At 40.5% G+C, this 20,517-nt stretch overlaps 1 protein-coding gene across 2 annotated transcripts in view; it reads left to right on the top strand.

Annotated features, from left to right (window-relative positions):
- The window catches only part of LOC144933494 (uncharacterized), an 80,582-nt gene that overhangs the window by 23,752 nt on the left and 36,313 nt on the right, over positions 1 to 20,517 (top strand). For both annotated transcript variants that reach the window (XM_078858306.1, XM_078858307.1), the window contains exons 2-3: positions 10,129 to 10,205; positions 10,744 to 11,366. In XM_078858306.1, coding sequence (XP_078714432.1) covers positions 10,800 to 11,366 — 567 coding nt within the window. In that variant the 5' untranslated portion in view covers positions 10,129 to 10,205; positions 10,744 to 10,799. The remainder of the gene's footprint in view (positions 1 to 10,128; positions 10,206 to 10,743; positions 11,367 to 20,517) is intronic.

Raw genomic sequence — 20,517 nt, 5'->3', positions numbered from 1 at the left:
TCGCCAAAAATAACTTGAGTTGAAAGAAACTTAAATATGCTTATTCTACTTTCATGTGCTAAATATTATGACGTAATTGTCTAAATGCACAACTAAAATAACCTAAATTGCCAAATTATTTAGTAAATTTAGGGTGCATTTACTGTAATTGCCTTAATTTTGTAGAAGTTTAATCACATTATATATCAGACATTTTTTAAGGCTTCTATTTCAGAGCTTTCCGTGCCAGTTTTTGTTATCAGGCTGAAAGGTTATGATTGAAATGGCCTTAAAACAATAATTAAGTCAGCGTCGTCTGCAGGAGAATGCAGACAGATTCTCCCCAAGGGTTCCACTGGAAAGTTTAAGTTTTAACCGTGCAAAAAAATATCATGAGCGCATGATTTATCATGTTTATTTTTGTCATGGCCATTAACGTTAATCTCGTTTAAATTGCAATGGCACATAAGTAGGTAGCATTACATTTTGGTTAGGCAGAAATTTTAATATCAAGAGGAAAGCACTTCTGAAAAATACCACCTCCTGGGTGTTTCTATACGCTAGACATGAACAATAATTTGATGCACATTATGCGGAACAATTCTGTGTATGTTTGTGAGAAACTGAAAACCCAAGGTGCTTGGAGACCAACAGCAGGATAAAATGTTGCTGAGTTTGCAGACGAAAAAGGAGATTTAGAGAGAAGGAATCCGTTCAAACAATGTGATCCCAAGAACAACCGATATCCCAAGGCTGCGTCCCGAGTGGCTTTGCAAGGGGGGGGGGGTGCACATGATCTCTAGATGCACGGTGCCTTTCTTAAACAAGAGGTGGGGGTGTGGTCTGTCCTTGGAGCTCCTCCCTGCAATTGGTTTGGGTGGAATCGAATTCCAGCCTGACGGGTCCAAGTAAAAAAAACTGCAGATCTGTCGTTTCCCAAGCAACAGGAAAAAAAAAATACTCTGCGGTATTCGCCGCTGCTGGCCTCCTTTCTGCACCCTATTTTTTGAGCCTCGTCAGAGGGCTGCATTGTGCTCCTGCCTGCCGTGGTCTGCCCGTTTAATGTGAGGTATGCCGCGGAGAGCACATACCGCGGGATCCGGTGTCCTCTGGCTGTGCTCTACCTGTGCCCCCTGAGCCCGTGAGCCCAAGAGCCCCGCCACTTGCTCTGAGGTCACTGATGACAACCCGGGCATTAATTATGAAATTCCAGCCCCCTGTGTGAGAGAACAAAAAAGGCACGTGCGACGGTGCAAGTTGCAGAAGCGGACCGGGCGAACAGAGAAGCACGTGGGAGCGGCAGCGGGCGCGTCACTCGCTTTGCCCCTCTGTAATTAGCGGCTCGGGTGGAGCTGCAGCGACGATCGTCCTTTTCTTCCTGTGTTTATAATGACGGTGGTGCGGCTGCTATTACAGCTGTGTTTATGGCAGTGCAGCAGGTTAAGAGTGAGACGCAACGCCCAAAGGTATTTGGTTTTTGTGTTCGGAGTCTGATGTATCAAGACTCTCATTTCAAGATAGGTTCTCAAGTGCATGATAAGAAGGACATACTGCATATGTACGAATCACTGCAGTTATAATATCACAACATTCATAATTGAAATGCTACTTGTGAATTTGTATTTTTAAGAAATTGTCTGCAGAATATTTCGTGTCTGTAGTAGAGCACTGGATGTTTTGAAATAAGCAGGTGCAACCAGATTTATATTTCCAACTGGATAATGAATTTCATCCCACTTTCTGGTTAAATAAGCAAAAGTTAAACAATTAGACTTGATTTAGGGTGAGTAAAAATGTGTAATATGCTTGTCAATACAACAGGACTCACGACGTGGCCCTGGTTTAAACAATGCTAGCAATAGACTGATAATAACGGTGTTCAAAACTATGGGAATAAGCCGAAATGATGTGAATGAACACGATATTTAGATATCAAAATGAATATGGACTCTTGTTACCGAGTTTCGAGTTATGTGTTGTTCATGTTTCATATGTGCATTATAAATACTGTACTGTATTCCTATATTATTCTCATTTTAAGTACTACTGTGAGGCTCAGGCCAAGACCGTATCGCTAATTTTGTGAATAATGCATGGCAACAGTCTATCTTTAGCATTACATTGATGTGTTAAAACGAGGCAGTTGTGTTAATATTGTGTAAGGACATTAAAGTGAGTAGGCATTTAATGAGAGAGGGTAATTGTCTGTGTAGCAAGCATCACTTGTGTGCACATAATAACACGGGACCTTTTTGCCAATATCAGAAAAGAGATGAAAAGTAAGAATAGGTTTTACCTATTTTACCTTGGTGTAGGCCAATCAGTTTTAAGGGCAATGCATATATTGTCAGAGCATGTTTGTTTGCATGTTTTGCCACAAGTATGAGTGGTTAATGCAGGCTTGATGCCTTGCAAAAATATATGTATCTTGGTGTTTGAACATCTTAACACCTAGATTTGAAGCTTTCGTGACTGCAGTGATTCATCTGCTTGCGTTGTGGCCGAAACGTCATGAGAATTATTTTATTATGTTTTATTTTTATTATTTCCCTTCTACGTGACTTTACCGAAAGAACCAAGAAGATCTTAACACCTGTTTTTTTTGCCAGAAAGGGTAAAACCTATTGTTATTTTTCATCTCTTTTATTTATTAGCACATTAATAATGCCCTTTACCCAGGGAAGACGCACTTGAGTCTCAAGACTCGTTTAGTTAGGAGGGTCCTTCATTAAGATGGTTGGCAAATTCCGTTCATGAGTATTTGGAATGTGGAGGAAAAAATAGCAGTACACTTCCGTGGACAAGAGGTGACAACTTAGAGCTCCCAGCTGTACATCTGTCACGGTGCCCATAGAATCTTGTTGAGTTTGTTTTTACAGACGTTGCTGCAACGATGAGCACAATAATTGAAACGTGTTTGCCAATTTGAAAACTCCAGACAATTCACTTTCGTTCCCCATTTTTTGAAAATGTCATGCAGCATGTGCCAGTGTATCTCCAAAGCCAACATTTGTGATTAAACGCTGTGAGCAGAAGTTTGTTTAACACGTAGACTTTCGCGACCAATATTATTCATAATATAGGTTTTTGGGTCAGATCGCGTTATTTATAAATGTGTCGTAACCCTCCACCACCCTGATTGTAATTACCAGCGAAACGTCTTACTCAAAATTTTTAATGCTGTTGATTCTCTCTTGAACACACCGGTGGGTTAAAGAAGTGAATTATTTTGTCCTTTGAAAAACGTGACACATTTTTTACTGTTTGGCCGTGTCGGGTGGTGGAGAGTTACGACACATTTATAAATAACGCTATCTGACCCAAAACCCTATTATGAGCAGAAGTTTGCTTGAACATTTTTTTTTATGTTCACAAGATGGCAAACTCTTAAGTTGTCCGAGTGACCACATTCAGTTTAAATAATGCACAGATATTTTCAGTAACCCCCATGAAATGTTAAAAAAGGGAAGCAAGATATATCTGCCAATTGACAGTGCATGTTCAATGCCCCCTATATTGTTGCCAGTGTTTCCTCTGCACCCTGCAGACTCAATGTAGCCCATGTTCTATACCGCGCTGACCTATACACGCCTCTGTAAGTGTTGCTGTGGCTACACTTGCAGACAACAATGTTCAAACAGTCGGAGCCTGTTTGCTTGGCCGTGGGTAAGCGTCTCGGAGAGCACTCGAGTTGCTGCCAGCGTCATCCATCCATGTGTGTGTGCTGCTTGTTTGGCAGAAAGTAACTGCTCTCAAAGGATAACCTGTGCTACGTAAATTGTTGGGAGTAAATTTTAAATTGCTGTGCCTTCTAATTCCTGCATTGACTGCTGCTTATTGCAGGAAGAAAAAATTGACGTGTTCACGGTGGTATTGAACGGGCAGCTGTACTTGTTTTTCAATGAGGGCTTTTTTTAATGCTTTTGGTGAAAGGCATAGGAGCTGAATGGGAAGTTTACTTAGCGTTCAAGCATGTTGTTTATACACACACACGTGTTTTTAACAAGTGGTGTTTAGACAAATGCTTTGATTGTTATCATTTATATATATCTAAACAAAAAAAAGGGAAATAAATACACTTTTTCAATCAATATAGGCCCAATGACCATTCGTGAGTCAGACAGCGAATGAGTAACACAAATACGACAAGCAAATCTATTGGAATCGTGACTGCTGTGAGAATGTTAGCAGCAGGTCTCCCTGGGAAATCGCATGTGGATCGGTCATCATATTTCTCTGTTTCGGTTCCTTCTTGAAGTAAATCACCAGGATGGCCGGTAGATTGGCTTGACTCCTGCTATTGGCTTGTTCACACTTTTGTCGATCACCCCTTCCTGATGAAGGTTGGCTGCCCTCCTCATCCTCGTGTTACGAAGACGTTTGGCAATTCACTCCGCCCGTGATCCTCAGAAGTGTGAAAGACAACTGGCCGTGGTCAAAATTGCTTTTCTACCCTTACCGTGTTCCAACAAAACATGTCAGTGTAAGCCCTAAGATTTTTTCACTGAGAGTCATAAAACCTTCTAACTGCTGGCACGGACTAAGGATAATAACACCTAAAGTCTTCACAATAACAGCACTGACATACAGATCATTTGTAAGACCCTGGTCATAAAAAGCTTAAAGTACATGTTTGGTAAAATGGAAAAGGCTCATAGTGGCTGTAGGAATGTTTACATTTCCATTGGCCAACATACAAATGTTGTATTTTGCTTTCTCAGGGGAGATTACATTTATCCAATTTTAGCTACAAATAAATGTCAAATCAATCTTACCTGGTCAAATAATGGAACTGACAATGCAGCTGTTGAATAAATCATTGGTTTTCAGACTCTGCTACTTCATCACAAACCAGGTTGCTACCTCCGTTTAGTCCCAAAACACACAGGTGGCAATTTTCAAGACGATTGAGTATGTTAAGTATTTTTCTTTCACTTACCAGCTGCAACTGTCTGATGACTTAAAATATTTTCAGACACATTGGGAATATGCAGTAAACGTATGGAAATGTAATTCCTTAACAAAATACGGTATGAAAATAATTTGAAGACTTGTATATTTTTTATTCTGTTGACATCTATGTTTTAATGAATCCAGATAATAAAACAATTATGGCATTACTTTGGATATTTGCCATTCTAACCTGTTTGGTGAGTTATCCGTCCATTGTGAACGCTGTGACATTTTTATCAGGGCATGATGTATAGTGACTTGTATCCTGGCTTTTCAGAACCAAATGGTGTGTCTTTTCACACCTGTTCATTCTCCCACCCACCTTCAAAGAATTCAAGGTCCAGAGGTAGTGTCAAGGGTGAATAGTTCAGTCTGCAAACGTTTGGGTTTGTGCCATTGGAATTAAACGTGGTGTTGGAAACGCTCACAGAAATTCTGGAAAGGGTTGTTGCCAGGCAGATTGGAGGTGGTTCGACTGAGCGCGGGCAGTTCGGGAAACACTCGCCACAAACTGGTTTTGGTGACCACTATAAAATATAGTATATTAAAATTTCACAAAATGTGGTTTTCCACCACGGTTTCACAAATGTGGTTTTCCACCACGCTTTTGGTGACCACTATAAAATAGAGTATTTGAACATTTCACAAAATGTGGTTTTCCACCAATTGCAATGTGCACATTGAGTGTTGGTTATACACACAGGGTATACATATCATACTGTACAGTACACCCGATTAATGACAGCTGATTAAATCACTTCGAATATGCCAAATCCTATGAGACATTAGAAGCTACGCAAGGTTAAACATGGGTCGTACTTGGGCGGGTGATTACCATGCACAAAAGACAGGTGTTGTGGGAAGTAGAGGGCAAGGCATCTACTTATTCTGTACTTTACCCACCTTCGCCAACCCCCCATTGGCCATCGTGGTGAAGTTTGGTCAATTAACCCTCGTGACCTGGACAGCATGAGTAGGCCCTCATCCATCAGCGGTTTGACAAAAAAAACGGTGTGTACATGCTCTTGATGAATGATTGCAAGTGCATAAAGGAAGTATACTGTGACAAAAAATGGTAGTGCTTGCGCCAGGTCCACCACCTGACCGTACACCACCAGCCACTCTTGGCTTGCACACTCAGGGCAAGTTTGAGATCAAAGAGAGGTGATGCGTCTGTGTGTGCTTGGCTCACTGCAGCCCCCCCGGGGCACTAGCTGATTCAACGTGAATGGACCTGAAGAGGAAATAACCGCGAGAAAATAGACTTCGTTTTTTTTACTTTTTAAACAGATTGCACAATTACAATACCCTCCTCTTTTATGGGTCGTAAGTTAATTTTACTGTATTGAGCTTTTATGACCTGTTACGCTTAAAGTGACTTCATCATACTCCACGTGGCATCCTTTTTCTCGATCATGCGAGGCAAGACAGCATAAATTATGGCAGTTGTACAAAGGGGCTATTCAGTTTCGTCTGCAATGTCAAACAGGGATTTGTTCCACCAGACCATTGTTATGTCATGGCCTAGGTCTGGCCAAGGGGTTTAATGCACGCCTGTCAAAATATAACTTAAATGTCATTCCTTCCGTGTTTTCAATGGTAGTTTAATAATACTGTATGACCATAGTCCATCCAGTCCTTAGTCATTCCTTTTTTCCTATTCACGTTCATGGGAAGATTGTTTTTAGCTGTGTGATAAATGCTGCCTAAGTCATGTGTTGGACACTTTGTTGTAAATTGTCAAATTGTTTATTTTTGTTCATGTATACGTCTGACGAGCATTAGGTTCCTGTAGCGGCACAATTGATAATTTCCAATTTTTCATTACGGTTCTTTATTTTAAGACCATAACAAAATAATTGAATGCCTGTATAACCTGCTAAAATAAGCATCTCCCTTCTCTTGAATGTTTTCATTGGATTTATATTGTTTTTTACTTGGGTAACTGTGGATTGTATTGCCTTTCTTTCAACTTAAGAGCATTTGGTTAACGTTTGTGTGCAGTTTATGTTAATACCTGGTTCTAAACAAAGTAAAATCTTACATGTTTATACAATTTCTGTGATTCTGTGGCAATATAGTAATTTCGAATACGACTCATAACATTCTTGTTTGGATTCGGGTAAAGTAACATCAACTTGATATACAGTATTTGAATGTCATATTTACAAAAAAATATAAGACAATGTGGATGTTCTCAGTCATGAATCTTAGTCCATAGAATTTAAACTGTTTCTTATTCTTCTTATTCTAAATGGCTTGTCGACAATGGGGCTAAAGCTTCTCGGCTACAGGAGTCTGCACACTGTGGAAACAATGTCCTGGCAAGTATCAGTAACAGAGGAGAGTTGAGAGGTGAAGCAATGTGCCTCACCAATAAGTCCTCTGGTTTGAGGCACACTAAAGAATTGTTACGTTGAGACTTTGATTCCTGTTCAGCCATAGGGTTTTAGCATAGACTCCAGTTTTATGCACAGTGTTTCCAAGTGGCATTTTGTCATTTATTGTGAGCCGAGTCCCCACGTTATTTGCTGGCGTGAACGCATCACTGACATGTGCGGACATTATGTACAGTATTTTGTGATAAGAGGGCATTGCATGTTAGGGGCTTTTAGTGAAGGGACCATAGGTATGTTTGTGATGGCCACAGCTGCCAGTGTCTTGTAGAAAACAGTGTTTATTATGCGACAAGGGGATTTGGTTCGTGGAATTTGTTACTTTTTTGGAAAGAAAAAAAGTAGCACGGATGGACTGAATTGCTTTACGCTTGTCCGTCTGCCAAAAAAACAACACAGAAATGTTTTTTAACCTTTCGTGAACGTGGCTTTTTTTCACAAACATATGAAGTTATCAGATTTTAAACTTAAAACGAACAAAATCTTTCTAAAAACTGGAAATAATTACAGGATTTGATGAAAACAGCCAAAAACCTTTCGTTGTACTTTATTTATTTTTTAAGAAATGTATAATTCTTTGGAAATGTATTTATTTTATGGCTTGTCACGTAAGATGCCTTTTCCTGGTTTAATTTGATGTTTGTAATACAGAACTGTTGAACACGTTTTCTCTTTTCAAAAGTGATTTTATTATAAAAGTGATGTATGAATGAATTGCCACGGTTCATTGTTGACATTTTAACTGGTCTAAGTTGAATCGGGCGTCGTTATCGGAAACAGTTCTCAAGCATTTTACCATTGGGTGTGGGAACTCCAATAAAGCTCTCCGATTAGGGCATGTGGCATTGCGGCTTTCGCTGACTTTGGCCAAACCTGACAACGGAAACTTTGTTTTTCCTAACCATTTTGAGGTCGAGGTCTACAAATAGTGTTCTAAAGTATGTTTCAGTGCCAATGTACTAATTAACGTATTTAATATATAGAGCGGTGAAATAAATAATTGTGCCAATCCGCAGGTGGTGGGGTAAAGTGGTGGGTACTCCTACCTCTTGGAAGATGACAGGCCAGTATTAAAGAGCGGGCAAAAAAACACCCTCTAGATGGGCTCTGGAGCTCCCTCGCAGAGCCTCTTCCTCCGGCAGTGATGTTAAGGAGTAATTGCTGGCGCTGCACATTATACCTTCTCACCTGTTATGCAGTATTAAAGTGTGAACATTGTATCCTAATTATAAATTTCACACTAGCACTTTTGCTGTTGCTTCCATACCAAAAAGAAAATATATGCTCTTTTTTCAGACCCACTGCACATTCCTCCCTTTTCAGTGAGCGTGTTTCCGTTTGACAGAAAATGCAGACATGGCAAGCACAGGAGACATTTTAACGGGTTTTAAAATAAACTGCTTCGAATGTTTTTTTGCGAGTTGCATGGTGCATACATTTCGATTCGCGGGCTGGCTTTTAAGCACCCACAGTTGCATGACGGAAGCAAATATCCCAATGAACAGATTTCAGAGACAAAATTAACCAAATCAAAGTACGTTGATTATGCAGACGTTTAAATAAATCGTCAATAATATAGGTCATATAATTAGAACAATTTTTTAACTGAAGTTTCCATTTCATTACTGTATCTGAATAGAATTAGTACTGGATATGATTGCTTTAGATGTATTATATGTAATACAACATTTTCGTAAGAGTGCAATTCATAGAAATGTGCTTTAATAGTTGCCATGCAGTGACAGAGTCAAACTGTTTGCCATATGTAGTTGCTCGTTTCAAATCATATTAAGTACTAATATTACCTTATATTTCCATAAAATAATAAACATATTGGTGATAGGTACGATTGTGGAGGCCCTTCCAACAACAGCGGCATGAGCAACAAATTGCAGGGCTGCACCTTTTGTAAATAAATTGCCTTGTGATGTAGCGATATCTGTAAACTATACTGATGTGGATTGTTCTTATCTGGAGAATTCGATGGGCATTGTTGAATATAGTGTATATGCCTGCCTTGTATTCCCTTAAATGTATGGCCTTCTGTAGGAGCAGACCTGCAATGTAGACGTAGAGTTGTTCCCTAGTTCGTAGTTTGGCTTTGCTAATGTGTTGACACAAAATTGGCCGGACATTGTACGAACTTTGTAAAGGTTTTGAAATGCTCATTAATTTCGACAATGTAATACAGATGGTAATAAAGGCTGCTGTAAGTGGTTGGTGCGATTATATAAAGTAAAACAATTATAATTGGAATGGAAAATGAATTAATAAACAAATGCATGACAAACATTGTACAGATTTATGTGAACAGGGCATGTAGTCAGGTGTCAGCGTGCCCTTGTCGTGTTTTATGAATCTAAAGCGCTAGAGTGGGGAGCGATATAAGCCAAGGTTTCTTGGTTTGTGTATTGGCCGTGAAGTGTACTGGCACGGTTTCAGCACTTGTGCGATATTTCACAGAAAATCCATAACTCTTGTTGGCATTACCATAGCTGAACACTGACGCATACAGCATTGTTATGTTGGAACCTCTTTATCTTTTTCTAAGGATTGTTTATATAATGATTTTATTCTTCTTCTCATGTCAGACACTGTGAACATTAACATGACTGAAAATCCTGATTATATTGCCAAATAGTTTAATCCAGTAATAAATGAAGTTTTTTTAGGTTTAAGATTCTGTGTCATATTGAATATGCAAGTATAAGCAATATGTGAAGAATTTGATTGAATTTTTTATATATATAGGAACACTTCGATACTCATGTTCTTTGTCGTTTTCTTGTTTTGTTTTCAGAATAAGCACAAAGACGTCTCTGCGATCATTGTGATGTTGCTGCTGCATTGATGCCACCTGGGGAAGGTGAAGGCAAGGTATATGTTTGTAAAGCCCTCTGACGGTCATTTGGAATACATTGAAATGTAATTTTTTATTAACTGAAAAAATATGTATAAATTACACTTTATGTTTATTTTTTACATTAAGTCAGAGTTTGCAAAACAAATCTATGTTCTTCAACACAGTGCAAATTCCATCTGTAGCAATCATCAGGTTCTTGAAATGTGTAATTTAGTTTATTTACTATTTTTAATTTACCAGGTAAGGCTCACTGAGCGAAAGAGTGCTTTTTCAGAGGTGGCCTGGCCACAAATTATAGCTCAAAAAAGTGGATTGTCATTTGGAAACGTATAGTAGTCAAATACTCTAAATGTAATAACTACATTTGTATGAAGACTGGAGACAGTTATATGAAATGGAATTTGGGAAGCTTCACCTAAAAGAATTACATTTGACTGTAAAATAACGAAGTTGATAACCATTTCTACAGGATATATATCATGCTGTACGTGCCATAAAATACAATGTATGTTAAATAAATAATATTGTGCCTCGGTTTTTTTTCTTTCCCAGGAAAACTTGCCCATGACAAGTGCTGAGCTACGCCAACGTCGACAGCCAGCCTTGCCATGATGGATTCATCCGAGTGCGAGCGGCCCGTCAGTCTGAGCTCCACCACATCGTCGTCGTCGTCATCGCGTGACAGCCATTGCTCGTTCGGAAGCAACATGACTCTAGCCTCTTCTCTCTCCACCTCCCAGAATGCCGACACGGGCTCCACGACATCTTCATCGTCATCATCGTCCCGAGACAGCCGATCCATGTTTGGGAGCAGCGTGACGCTGGCATCCTCTTTGTCTGCTTCGCAGAACGTCGACTCTGGGTGTTCGTGCAGCGACAAGGACAGTGACACGGTCAAGCTGGATCAGGTTTCTCCAAACTCCGATGCCTCTGAGCAGAATCGGCAATCCAGTGGTGGGGTTGATGAGCACGCAGATAAGTGGAATGTTAACTTGGGCAGGAGCAATTCTCGACGGCAGAAGGACTTTGCAACCATCTGCTCAGAATCGAGCGAGTCCCCAGTTGCGACCGACGCGATGGTCTCTGACCCGAAGCTGTCGTATGTGGACCGCGTCGTGCTGGAGGTTTTACAGACGGAGCAGATGTACGTGAAGGACCTCAGGAGCATTGTAGAGGTAAGGGGGTTAAATTCTCACATTTGCAACCAATTTATCACAATTGGTAAGGTTTCTTTTCTTCCTTAAATATATCGTTTTAAATTTTTTTGAAAAACTCTCCCAAGAAAATAGACATCGTAATACACAATACAAAATATATTTGCCAAGTGCATGAATTGCTAAGAACATTGCTTTCCATCTTTTTTATGAAACCTTTAGCTTCAGTGAAACACTCTTCCTCTAGTGTCCATCTAAACAGTAAGGCTATCTCTTTGTTTCCATAACATATTTTATTAGGAGGTCATATCTCACTAAGTACGCTGTCAAATTAACTAGCGGTACAGACGGCCCTTTTTTGTTGTGCCAGTCACTGGGATCCAGCAGCTCAATGGAGCACACTCTGGATTAAGAGCTTTATAGCAAAGGTGAGGACGAGGTCAGACTGGAGACGGGAGGTTTGAGACATATGTGTGCACACAGACCGTTGCACACTAAACCTCCCAGTTGGCTCCATTGTGATCTTGCTCGGAATGGAATGATTTACACGAGAGCAGTTGAGGCAGAGGGCACTGAAGGATTAGGGGTCATGCTGAGAAGTGGCATATTTCAGCCATTACTGACTGAATTCTGTCTTGCCACAATATGAAGCTTTGGGCTTGCTTTTAAAAATTATATTTCCAAGAGATTGATGGAATTTCTATTACGAAGCTAAAATATTTAACTTAAATGTTTGTAATTTTACTTAAATATTTCGAAACTGAAGTGCTCATATATATGTATATATTTAAAAATGCTTAGTCTTAATATAATGAGAAAGATTGTTCTTAAAATCATGGACCTTTATAATACACAGTATAAATGTTAGAAAAATAATACTGTCATTTAAAAGACCAAAAAGATCAACATGATCATAACATCTTATGAACATTATAGTTCCTGGACATCTTCTTTTTACTTGAGAATGCATTAAATATTTGTTTTTATGTTTTTACCAAGCTTTCTGCTGTCCAGTATGACACTGTTCCAACATATATTTTTGAGAGACAAAAAAACTCAACTGATAACCCATCAAATGCAGGTGTGCTTTGTGATATTAATTCCTAGCCTTCTTGAAAAAACAGCTGTCATCACAGAGTGTGAGAAGATGTGGAAACATTACGGCAATAGTGGAGGTTTCTCCCATCACTCCGCGCTCTGGTCACGGAATGCGCACTATGTGTGCGCATGCGCAAGCGGTTTCTGATTACCACTTCCCCCGCCCCTCAAAACAGGCTCGGCGTGACCTTGAGCTTTATGTGCTGCTGTCTTTTAGCTTTAAAGAGAGTTGTTTTGGATTTCCATTTCTACAGCATGCGCTTTTGACATTTAAAAAAAGTGTGATACATTATAGCCATGGCCATTATGTTTCGGGCAGTTGATCTGCATAGCACTGATAACGCTTTGTTATCCAACTTTTAGTAAAATATGAGGCTGCTTTAGCAATACATGACACTTCGAGGTGTACTGTCATAAATCCTGGCTGTTCTAGGTAGCTTCATCTCAACCGATGTGTGCGACAAGTAATGGAATATTAATTTAAGTAGTGTTTACATCTTATGCATACCAATCGCGAGATTTGTCCTTTCAAAGCACAGGTATTCGCATATATTAAAGTTATTTTTTTTAAACCCTAAATAGTTCAAAGGTGGCATGGATTTTGCTAAATGTGTCCATAGAGATGATTATTTGGCTGCTCAATGTGCACAATGTATACATTGGTAACAGGTGGTGTGTGTTGCATTCAGATTTGAAGAATGGGTCCCGTAGTCAGTGAAGATGACTTTTGGTGCCCAGGGCATTTTGTCTTGGCATAAATTATTCCTAGCGGGATACGGGTGATGACACAGCCAATAAATCACCATGACAACCCTTGACCAATGAACTCATCCCTCACCCCTTGGAAGAGATGACCCGTAAGTGCTTAATATGTACTCTCCTACAGACTTTTCTGCATTGCAGGCTGGGTCGCAAACCCCATTGCCACAAGATATCCCGAAATAAACTAATGTTAACAGCCTATTTATTCATTCGATATTTTACACAAGGCTGCAAGAAGTCAAAGATAGCAGTGGCCAGGTAACTAAGAGAGCCAATACTGTGTCGGGCAGCACTACAAAAATTATGGGTTAGAATCTAGCGGCTACCGGTGATTAAAGTATAACTGGTCGATGGTCTGAAATCAGGAATAAAAAATTGCACAAAAAAGCCCTTTGATATTAAATATAATGTCACTTAATTTAGGATATTTTAGCTCTTAGAAACATAAATGTTGGATTTATTGACATATGATGAACAACCTTTGCAGCGTATTATAAAATGTGTCTCCTGAGTATGCATAAAGAGGTTAGTTTAATGGACTACAGATGTAGTTCTGTGACATCATCTTCTGGGGACATTCTCTGGCAAAGGTTGTAACATTGCCTCCTACTTATATCGCAAGAAGAAACGGGAAAATTAAAAACTATCAATGTGACTATTATGTTGAATAACAATACCTGATTAATTGCGGGTAAAATCTAGTTGCCTATCGTGTTATTAAAATGAGCAAGGGACAAAATTAGAACGTGAAGAAAAATATAATAATTGCAACAACTTTTTGACACATGAACACCTATTTGGGAATTCATGTCAGTGTATATTAGTATAACCTTGTGAAGTAAACTGAAGTTAAGGCATGAGAGCAGTCAGATGTAGCTGAGCCAATACTCCAATTTGGCAACAAACTTCGGTATATCAAGTATGGCTGTCGAAAAACGAATCTTACTCTTGAACACTCAATGGGCAGAGGGATGACAGTGCTCTTCCTGTTCCTTGAGGCTTGCAGCCATGCATTTCATAATCTGCTTTATCGCTTGACAAAGACTATTGTATACCTCTGGTGTCCGAGGCGGCACACTGTGCTCAGGTTTCCTGCCTGAAGTGATTTCACACAAAGGACACTTTCCCCAATTCAAAAATGACTTTGACCATGGCCTTGTCAAACAACGTTCCCCTTTCCCAAATATATTGACGTAATCTTTCCTGACATTTTTTTACACATTTTGGGGGAAGTTATTATTTTAAAAACCCATATATCATTCATGTAAAAATACATTTTGTGAAACATGAAATCCACGATAAAACCATTTTGAAAAAAATATTAAAAGGTATTATTCACAAATGAAAATCCACTGGCTCACAGGATTTTCGCCTGGCCATACAACATAGCAGAAATACCAAGTTAATACCAATATTGCGTCTGGGTGATGCTGTTGTTTGGATTATATATGATTTTTTTTTCTTTGGAGGCCTTGGAAGGAATGCTTCAATAAAGGTCACACATCGTTTGCATTTCTTCAGCAACCTCAGTCAAAACATCCCCAGCAAAAACTGCATTCAATTGCGCAAACACAAGCCACGTGTCTAAATTGTACTTGTTCAAATCTCCTTCCATTAACCAACTTCTGCATGTCATGCCAGAATGTAAAGGAGTAAATCTGTCATTAAAGCAGTTTAACAACCTTGAGACTAACCAAATAGATGTGGCTTCCTCCAGAGGCCTGTCATATTATTTATTTATAATAACTATTTCACAGACTAATCCACACAGTCTAAATGAATGAATGTGTAATGATTAAGGCTACCAAACAGCCCAGTTTGGCCAGGATAGTACCAGTTTTCGAAAGGCTGTCCCAATATCCCGAAGCTTTTGGTTGACAAAGGTGTAGGAAGGGCTTATGAGCAGTAGGGCAGGGCCAAGGAAGAGTGGGAGAGACCACTCACTGTGTGGAAGGGATGTGTCATTGCATGGGTGCTGCTACGCTGGGAGCGATAGTGTGTGTGTAGTGGTTAGCGTGCTGCGCTCCGAGCCCGGCCGATCCGAGCTCGATTTTCCGCTCACGGCCAACACCAGTGACGATTATCTGAACCGGTCCTGGGCCTCCCCAAAGTCGATTCCGCTTCAAATGAATACCTGGTGCGGCGTGTAAACATTGCCACTGGGGAGACAAAGGCGGCCGGGTGTGGTGCTGGCCACCCACTCCCTGGTGTGCCTTGTGAACCTCTTCATAGATAACTCGCAGACAGCACTTGCCGCAACAGTCTGTTAAGGCTCTACGGGGGTCAGGTGGGATATTGTTTTTGTTTGGCTGTGTGAAGCTGGGCTGGGCTGACAGTGAGGGGGGGGGAGAGGTTGAGCCTCCCGAGAAAAATGGTGGGGTTAAATATGATTTGAATATTGCGACAAATAGATTAATTCACCCATAATACAGTTTTTGTTTGGGTTAGATCGCATAAATATATACGTGTCATATTCTTGGTTCTTTCGGTAAAGTCACGTAGAAGGGAAATAATAAAATTCTGAGAATTTATATACGTGTCGTTAAACCAACCACCACTCGACACAGCCACTTGGTAAGGTTTGTCACGTAAACAGAACAAGCCAATTCGTTTCTACTACAGCACACCGGTGTGTTGGAGAGCAAAGCCACAACATTTACAATCTGAGTACGACGTTTCGCCAGTAATTACAACTAGCTCCATCAGGCGATAGCCAGATTCATTCACATACAGTATTGAATTTACTTGCAATTATTTAATTGGTTTGATGTGTTGTTTCTTTGAACGTTGATAATCTAATCTATTTACATGTATGGTGATTTCTGGGAAATACCATGTCGACATCAATATGGTCAGTGTGATGGCTAACCATTAAGTAAAACATATTCCTGCGGAGGGAGCTGGTCGGAACGTTGGGTTGCTCGGTCAATGGCCAGGGTCAACGGTGGCGTGGTGTATTCCGCAAATATGGCCGACTGTGAGGGCGGGCACAAGCCGGCGTGAGTAGGTTAAACGTTGAGTTTTATAAGGGCACCACGGGGTGACCAGCCCCTCCAAACCCCACCCCTTCCACCCCCCACCCAGCCCCACCCAGCTCCTCCCCACCCAGCCCCTCCCCACCCTCCCCTCTCCACCCAGCCCCACCCCTCCCATTTTTGGATGCACGACGGACAGACACAATAATCCCATGTGGGCTGGTGTAACCAGGAGGTTCCTACCAGTACCATATATGCTGGCGTGACCTAAACAGTTCAGCCTATAACAGAAAAACTTGCAGGAAAACCTCTTTAGGACTAGTTAGGAGAAGAGGCATTTCAATTATGGGCTTGCCCGACACACAGTAAATATTTGAATAATACAACATTGCTAAAGTTCTATGACATTAATATTTAATGCACAACTAAAATTAATGGGCGTTAATTACTTCCAGCGAGCTGTATTCAACAACGTGTTTTATCTGTACCGTCCCGGAAACATCATAGAGACTTGCATGCTATATATCTTTATTGAATGGGTAATTCCACAGTGGTTCATTTTGTTCCGATTTGGACTTTTACATTTTTAAAATGTGGGTATCAATTTATGTAGACAAGATGCTTGATTGTGGTCTGTTACCAGATGAAGTATTTTGTTATCACGACCAAACACTGTTTATTGGCAGTACATTTCCTGTAGTCGGTCATCGTTCATAATATAATACTTAAAGAACAGCCTTTTGTAAATCAATTGCTAGATGAAGACCTCCCACACCATCGCGGCCATGGAGATCAGTCCGTATGGGTTGCTTAAGGGGAAGTTGCTGGGTCGAGGACCCGTTCAGATTTCACACACCTCCGATGTTAGCCGTGGCTGGAATCAGACTCAGGATGCCAGGTTCATAGTGCAGTGCACTGATGATGCTCTCTACTGCGTCACGACGCCACCCTTTGTCACAATAAATTAAAGTGGCATAAACAGAAAAAAAATAGGTGGTAAACGTTTTCGCCAGTGACCTTCCTTCAGAGCTCTCTACTTTGTTTATGATCAATATGATGAGTTTTTTTCCCCCAATGCTGCATATAACGCACGTTTTAGGGATTGAAAAATACAAATGCTTAGCATGACTGTTGACAGTTGCAATAGATCTGTGATATGCATTAGGTAGGTATGCTGTATCACAATTTGAACCTTGCATAGACGTTAATGCTGCTTCCATATTAAGCAGCTGCATTCCCTAAGGCTAAGCAAGGTCACTTTACAGAATTAGATTTCTTTGGCCCCGAAAAAACCCCTGTGCAATAACTGCCAAAATGTAGACTATTCATAGTTCACATCCAACTTGCAGCGCAAGCTAACAGGAAAACGGCACCCACAAGCAAGACATCATCGACAATCTGGGGTGCGTGAAGGTGCTTCGTATCTCTCTCACTGGATCGCCCATATGGAACTATTTAAGATCAGTAATCTCTTTCCACGTACGGAGGAGGTCGAAAGAAGTTGAGAGAAAAAGTTGCTCCAAGGGTGTCTCGGCAAACTCTGCCGTTGTAAACTCTGCCCCATTCTTTATTACAACGAAGCAATGTCTAAAATGGATGTATGATTTTAAAAAAATTGTATCTATCGCAGTAGTTCCCATCACACGTTGGGTTTATTTGAAACCAACCGTTTATACCTATTTAACCTTAGTACTCACATTACAGCCATGTTTAGCGTGTGGTTAGCTGCTCATGATGTCATGTACAATGAGCTCACTGCCGCCCCCCAGTCTCTGTTGTCTCTCTGCCTATCAGCACATACAGTGGAGGTTCTTTACAGCTCGACCTCATGAAACCATAGTCAGCTTTTTTCTTTATCAAAGCTTGAAAGCTCTTTCATTGGGCACAATGGCATTGGTAAACTTCGGGCGAGATGGCATCTTGCTTGATGTCGCGCCAATGGAAATACTAAACTTTACATCCAACAACTGCGGATGTAACACAACGCTTGCGTGTGGGTGACGATGCAGTCGCGGATGCGCCGCCACAGTTGTTTGAGCGTACTTCGAGGGACTACTTTGACGCAAAGCAGCAACGAACTTGGCTGATAAACGCTCCGCGTTGGACAGCCGCACGATTCATGGCTGAGACCGTAACTTGTCAGAGTTGCTGCGTTGTGACATCACCGTGCTATCAGCATTCGGGCCCATTGGCTTCGGGAAATAACTTGTGTGCAGATTCCATGGGGACACTAAAGTATAGTTTCACATCCAATCCGTGGGAGCACAAGCGCTGAAGTGGAGTTACTCGTCGGAGAATAAACACTGTGATGGCTAGACAAGTATTCTTGACACATCGAGGACATGTTAGATGCTTGTAGCATCGTGCAGCTGGAAAGTGACTGAAACATGCTTGACTTTAGGAGGTCATCGTTTTTGCGAAGCATAGCATGCCGATTTACAGAGGAAAATTTAAATTTTATAAAGTCATTTTGTAATGCTCATTAGCTTTTCCCGTCGCCAGCCACTTTATTGCAGATCTCAATCGCCTTCCCTTTGAGGAGTAGTCATCGTAAAATTAATGATGTTATCATCACCGTCGTCTGCCAATGTAGATCCACTGCTTTACGAAGGCCTCCTCAAGCTGCCACCATCTCTCGTGATCCTGCGCCGTAATAATCCAACCTAGCACCTACACACGAGCTCATTTAACCTCCACCATCGTGGACATCCTCTCGGACGCGTTCCATCCCTGGGCTGCCACTCCATCGTTATTCTTGACCGTCGGACATCATCCCCCGTATTCTAGTGACGTGTCCTACCACCAAGCCCACTCACTTGTCTTAAGGCCGCTTTTCAAGCTGTTTAAAGGTTATATTATACGTACTTCGCGAAACATAGAGTGCGCAAAATAATACGGTTATTGGCAAGCATGCCTTGTTTACTACAAGTGGACCCCACCTTTGTAACTAAACATTCTTACCGCAGATAACGAAGACCAGGGCAGGGCTTACATTGTGAGAAATGTGACTATATTAAATCATCACAAGCAGGACAAGCTTAGATAAGTAAACACACACACATATCTGTTTATTTGCGCACATTTGTAGAATGAGTACTGCAGGACAGAGATGATTTAAGTGTTTTACGGCATCAGTTGATGCTTATATCTTTGTGGAAGAGACAACCTTTTTAAAATAACAATCAATGGTCCTTCTCCAAACTCGTGTTATGTCCTCACATCTGGACAAGCTGAGTTGGGAAATTCTCCGGAAGTGATAATAGTGATGCGTGAAATGTTGGGTCCCAGTGCGTCTGGGTTTCTGTGCGCGGGAGACTGATTTTGGTGGCAGTAAAGCTTGCTGATAGTTTGGTTTGATAACTATGTTTTTTTCTAAGTCTGCAGAGTAAATTGTTTTGGAAACACTAGTTGTATGTTTAATAATGTATTTTTTTTGGCAAAATCCCATTAACAAAAACGTTATGATCCGTCAGATGATATCTTGTGTATTTTTCTTAAGATAGCATGTACTGTACAAGTGGGAGGCGGTTACTCAATATTGAAGTGCTACAGACAAGACCCTATATGTATGATTCACTTGGAATAATCTAATAATATGAGCAAAAGATTGGAACGCAATGTTCCAAAGTGTTCTTATGGGTAAAAAATATTTGGCATGTAAACACTTGGCTTTTGTGAAGAAATGTATGTGGATCAATAATTATTTCACATATCGCCACTGGTATGTGGGTATAAAGTTATAAGGTGTACTTGATTTAGTGTTTTTGTAACTTTATAAATGAGATTCGCATGTTAATATTGTGCATCACACATGGGCTTTCTCTCTTGAGCTGCTCTTTGCTACCAGGCACAATTTCACGAGCACAACCCAGAAATACGCACCCACCAAATGTCGCCTATGATACCATTCTTTTATTCGGACTCCTTGCTTTTATCACATATCCTAATATTTTAATAATTCACTATACTCACAGTTACTCTCCGTAAATGCCTCGGCATCATCATCAGCCACCATCGTCTTTCCACTGCTGAATAAAAGCCTCCCCATGCTATCACCACCCCACACGTTCCAGCCCTGCCACCGTACATCTCGCTCCTACACATGAACTGATCTGGTGTGCTTAGGGAACAAGCTTTACATAAAAAAAACAATTACTTTAAAACAATAAAATAATAACATGCAACCAATAAATACCCACATGTTGATAAACGGTTTAATATTCTTAGTTTTTTTCGGTAAAGCCACGTAAGTAAAACATTAAAATTAATAAAAGTAAAATAAAATCAAAAATAAAAATCACGACGTTTCGGAGGCAACACAAGCTTCCGTCTTCAAA

The sequence above is a fragment of the Lampetra fluviatilis genome, chromosome 7, assembly GCF_964198595.1.
Source record: "Lampetra fluviatilis chromosome 7, kcLamFluv1.1, whole genome shotgun sequence".
NCBI classification, from domain to species: domain Eukaryota; kingdom Metazoa; phylum Chordata; class Hyperoartia; order Petromyzontiformes; family Petromyzontidae; genus Lampetra; species Lampetra fluviatilis.
This window is presented reverse-complemented; position numbering and strand designations above follow the sequence as displayed.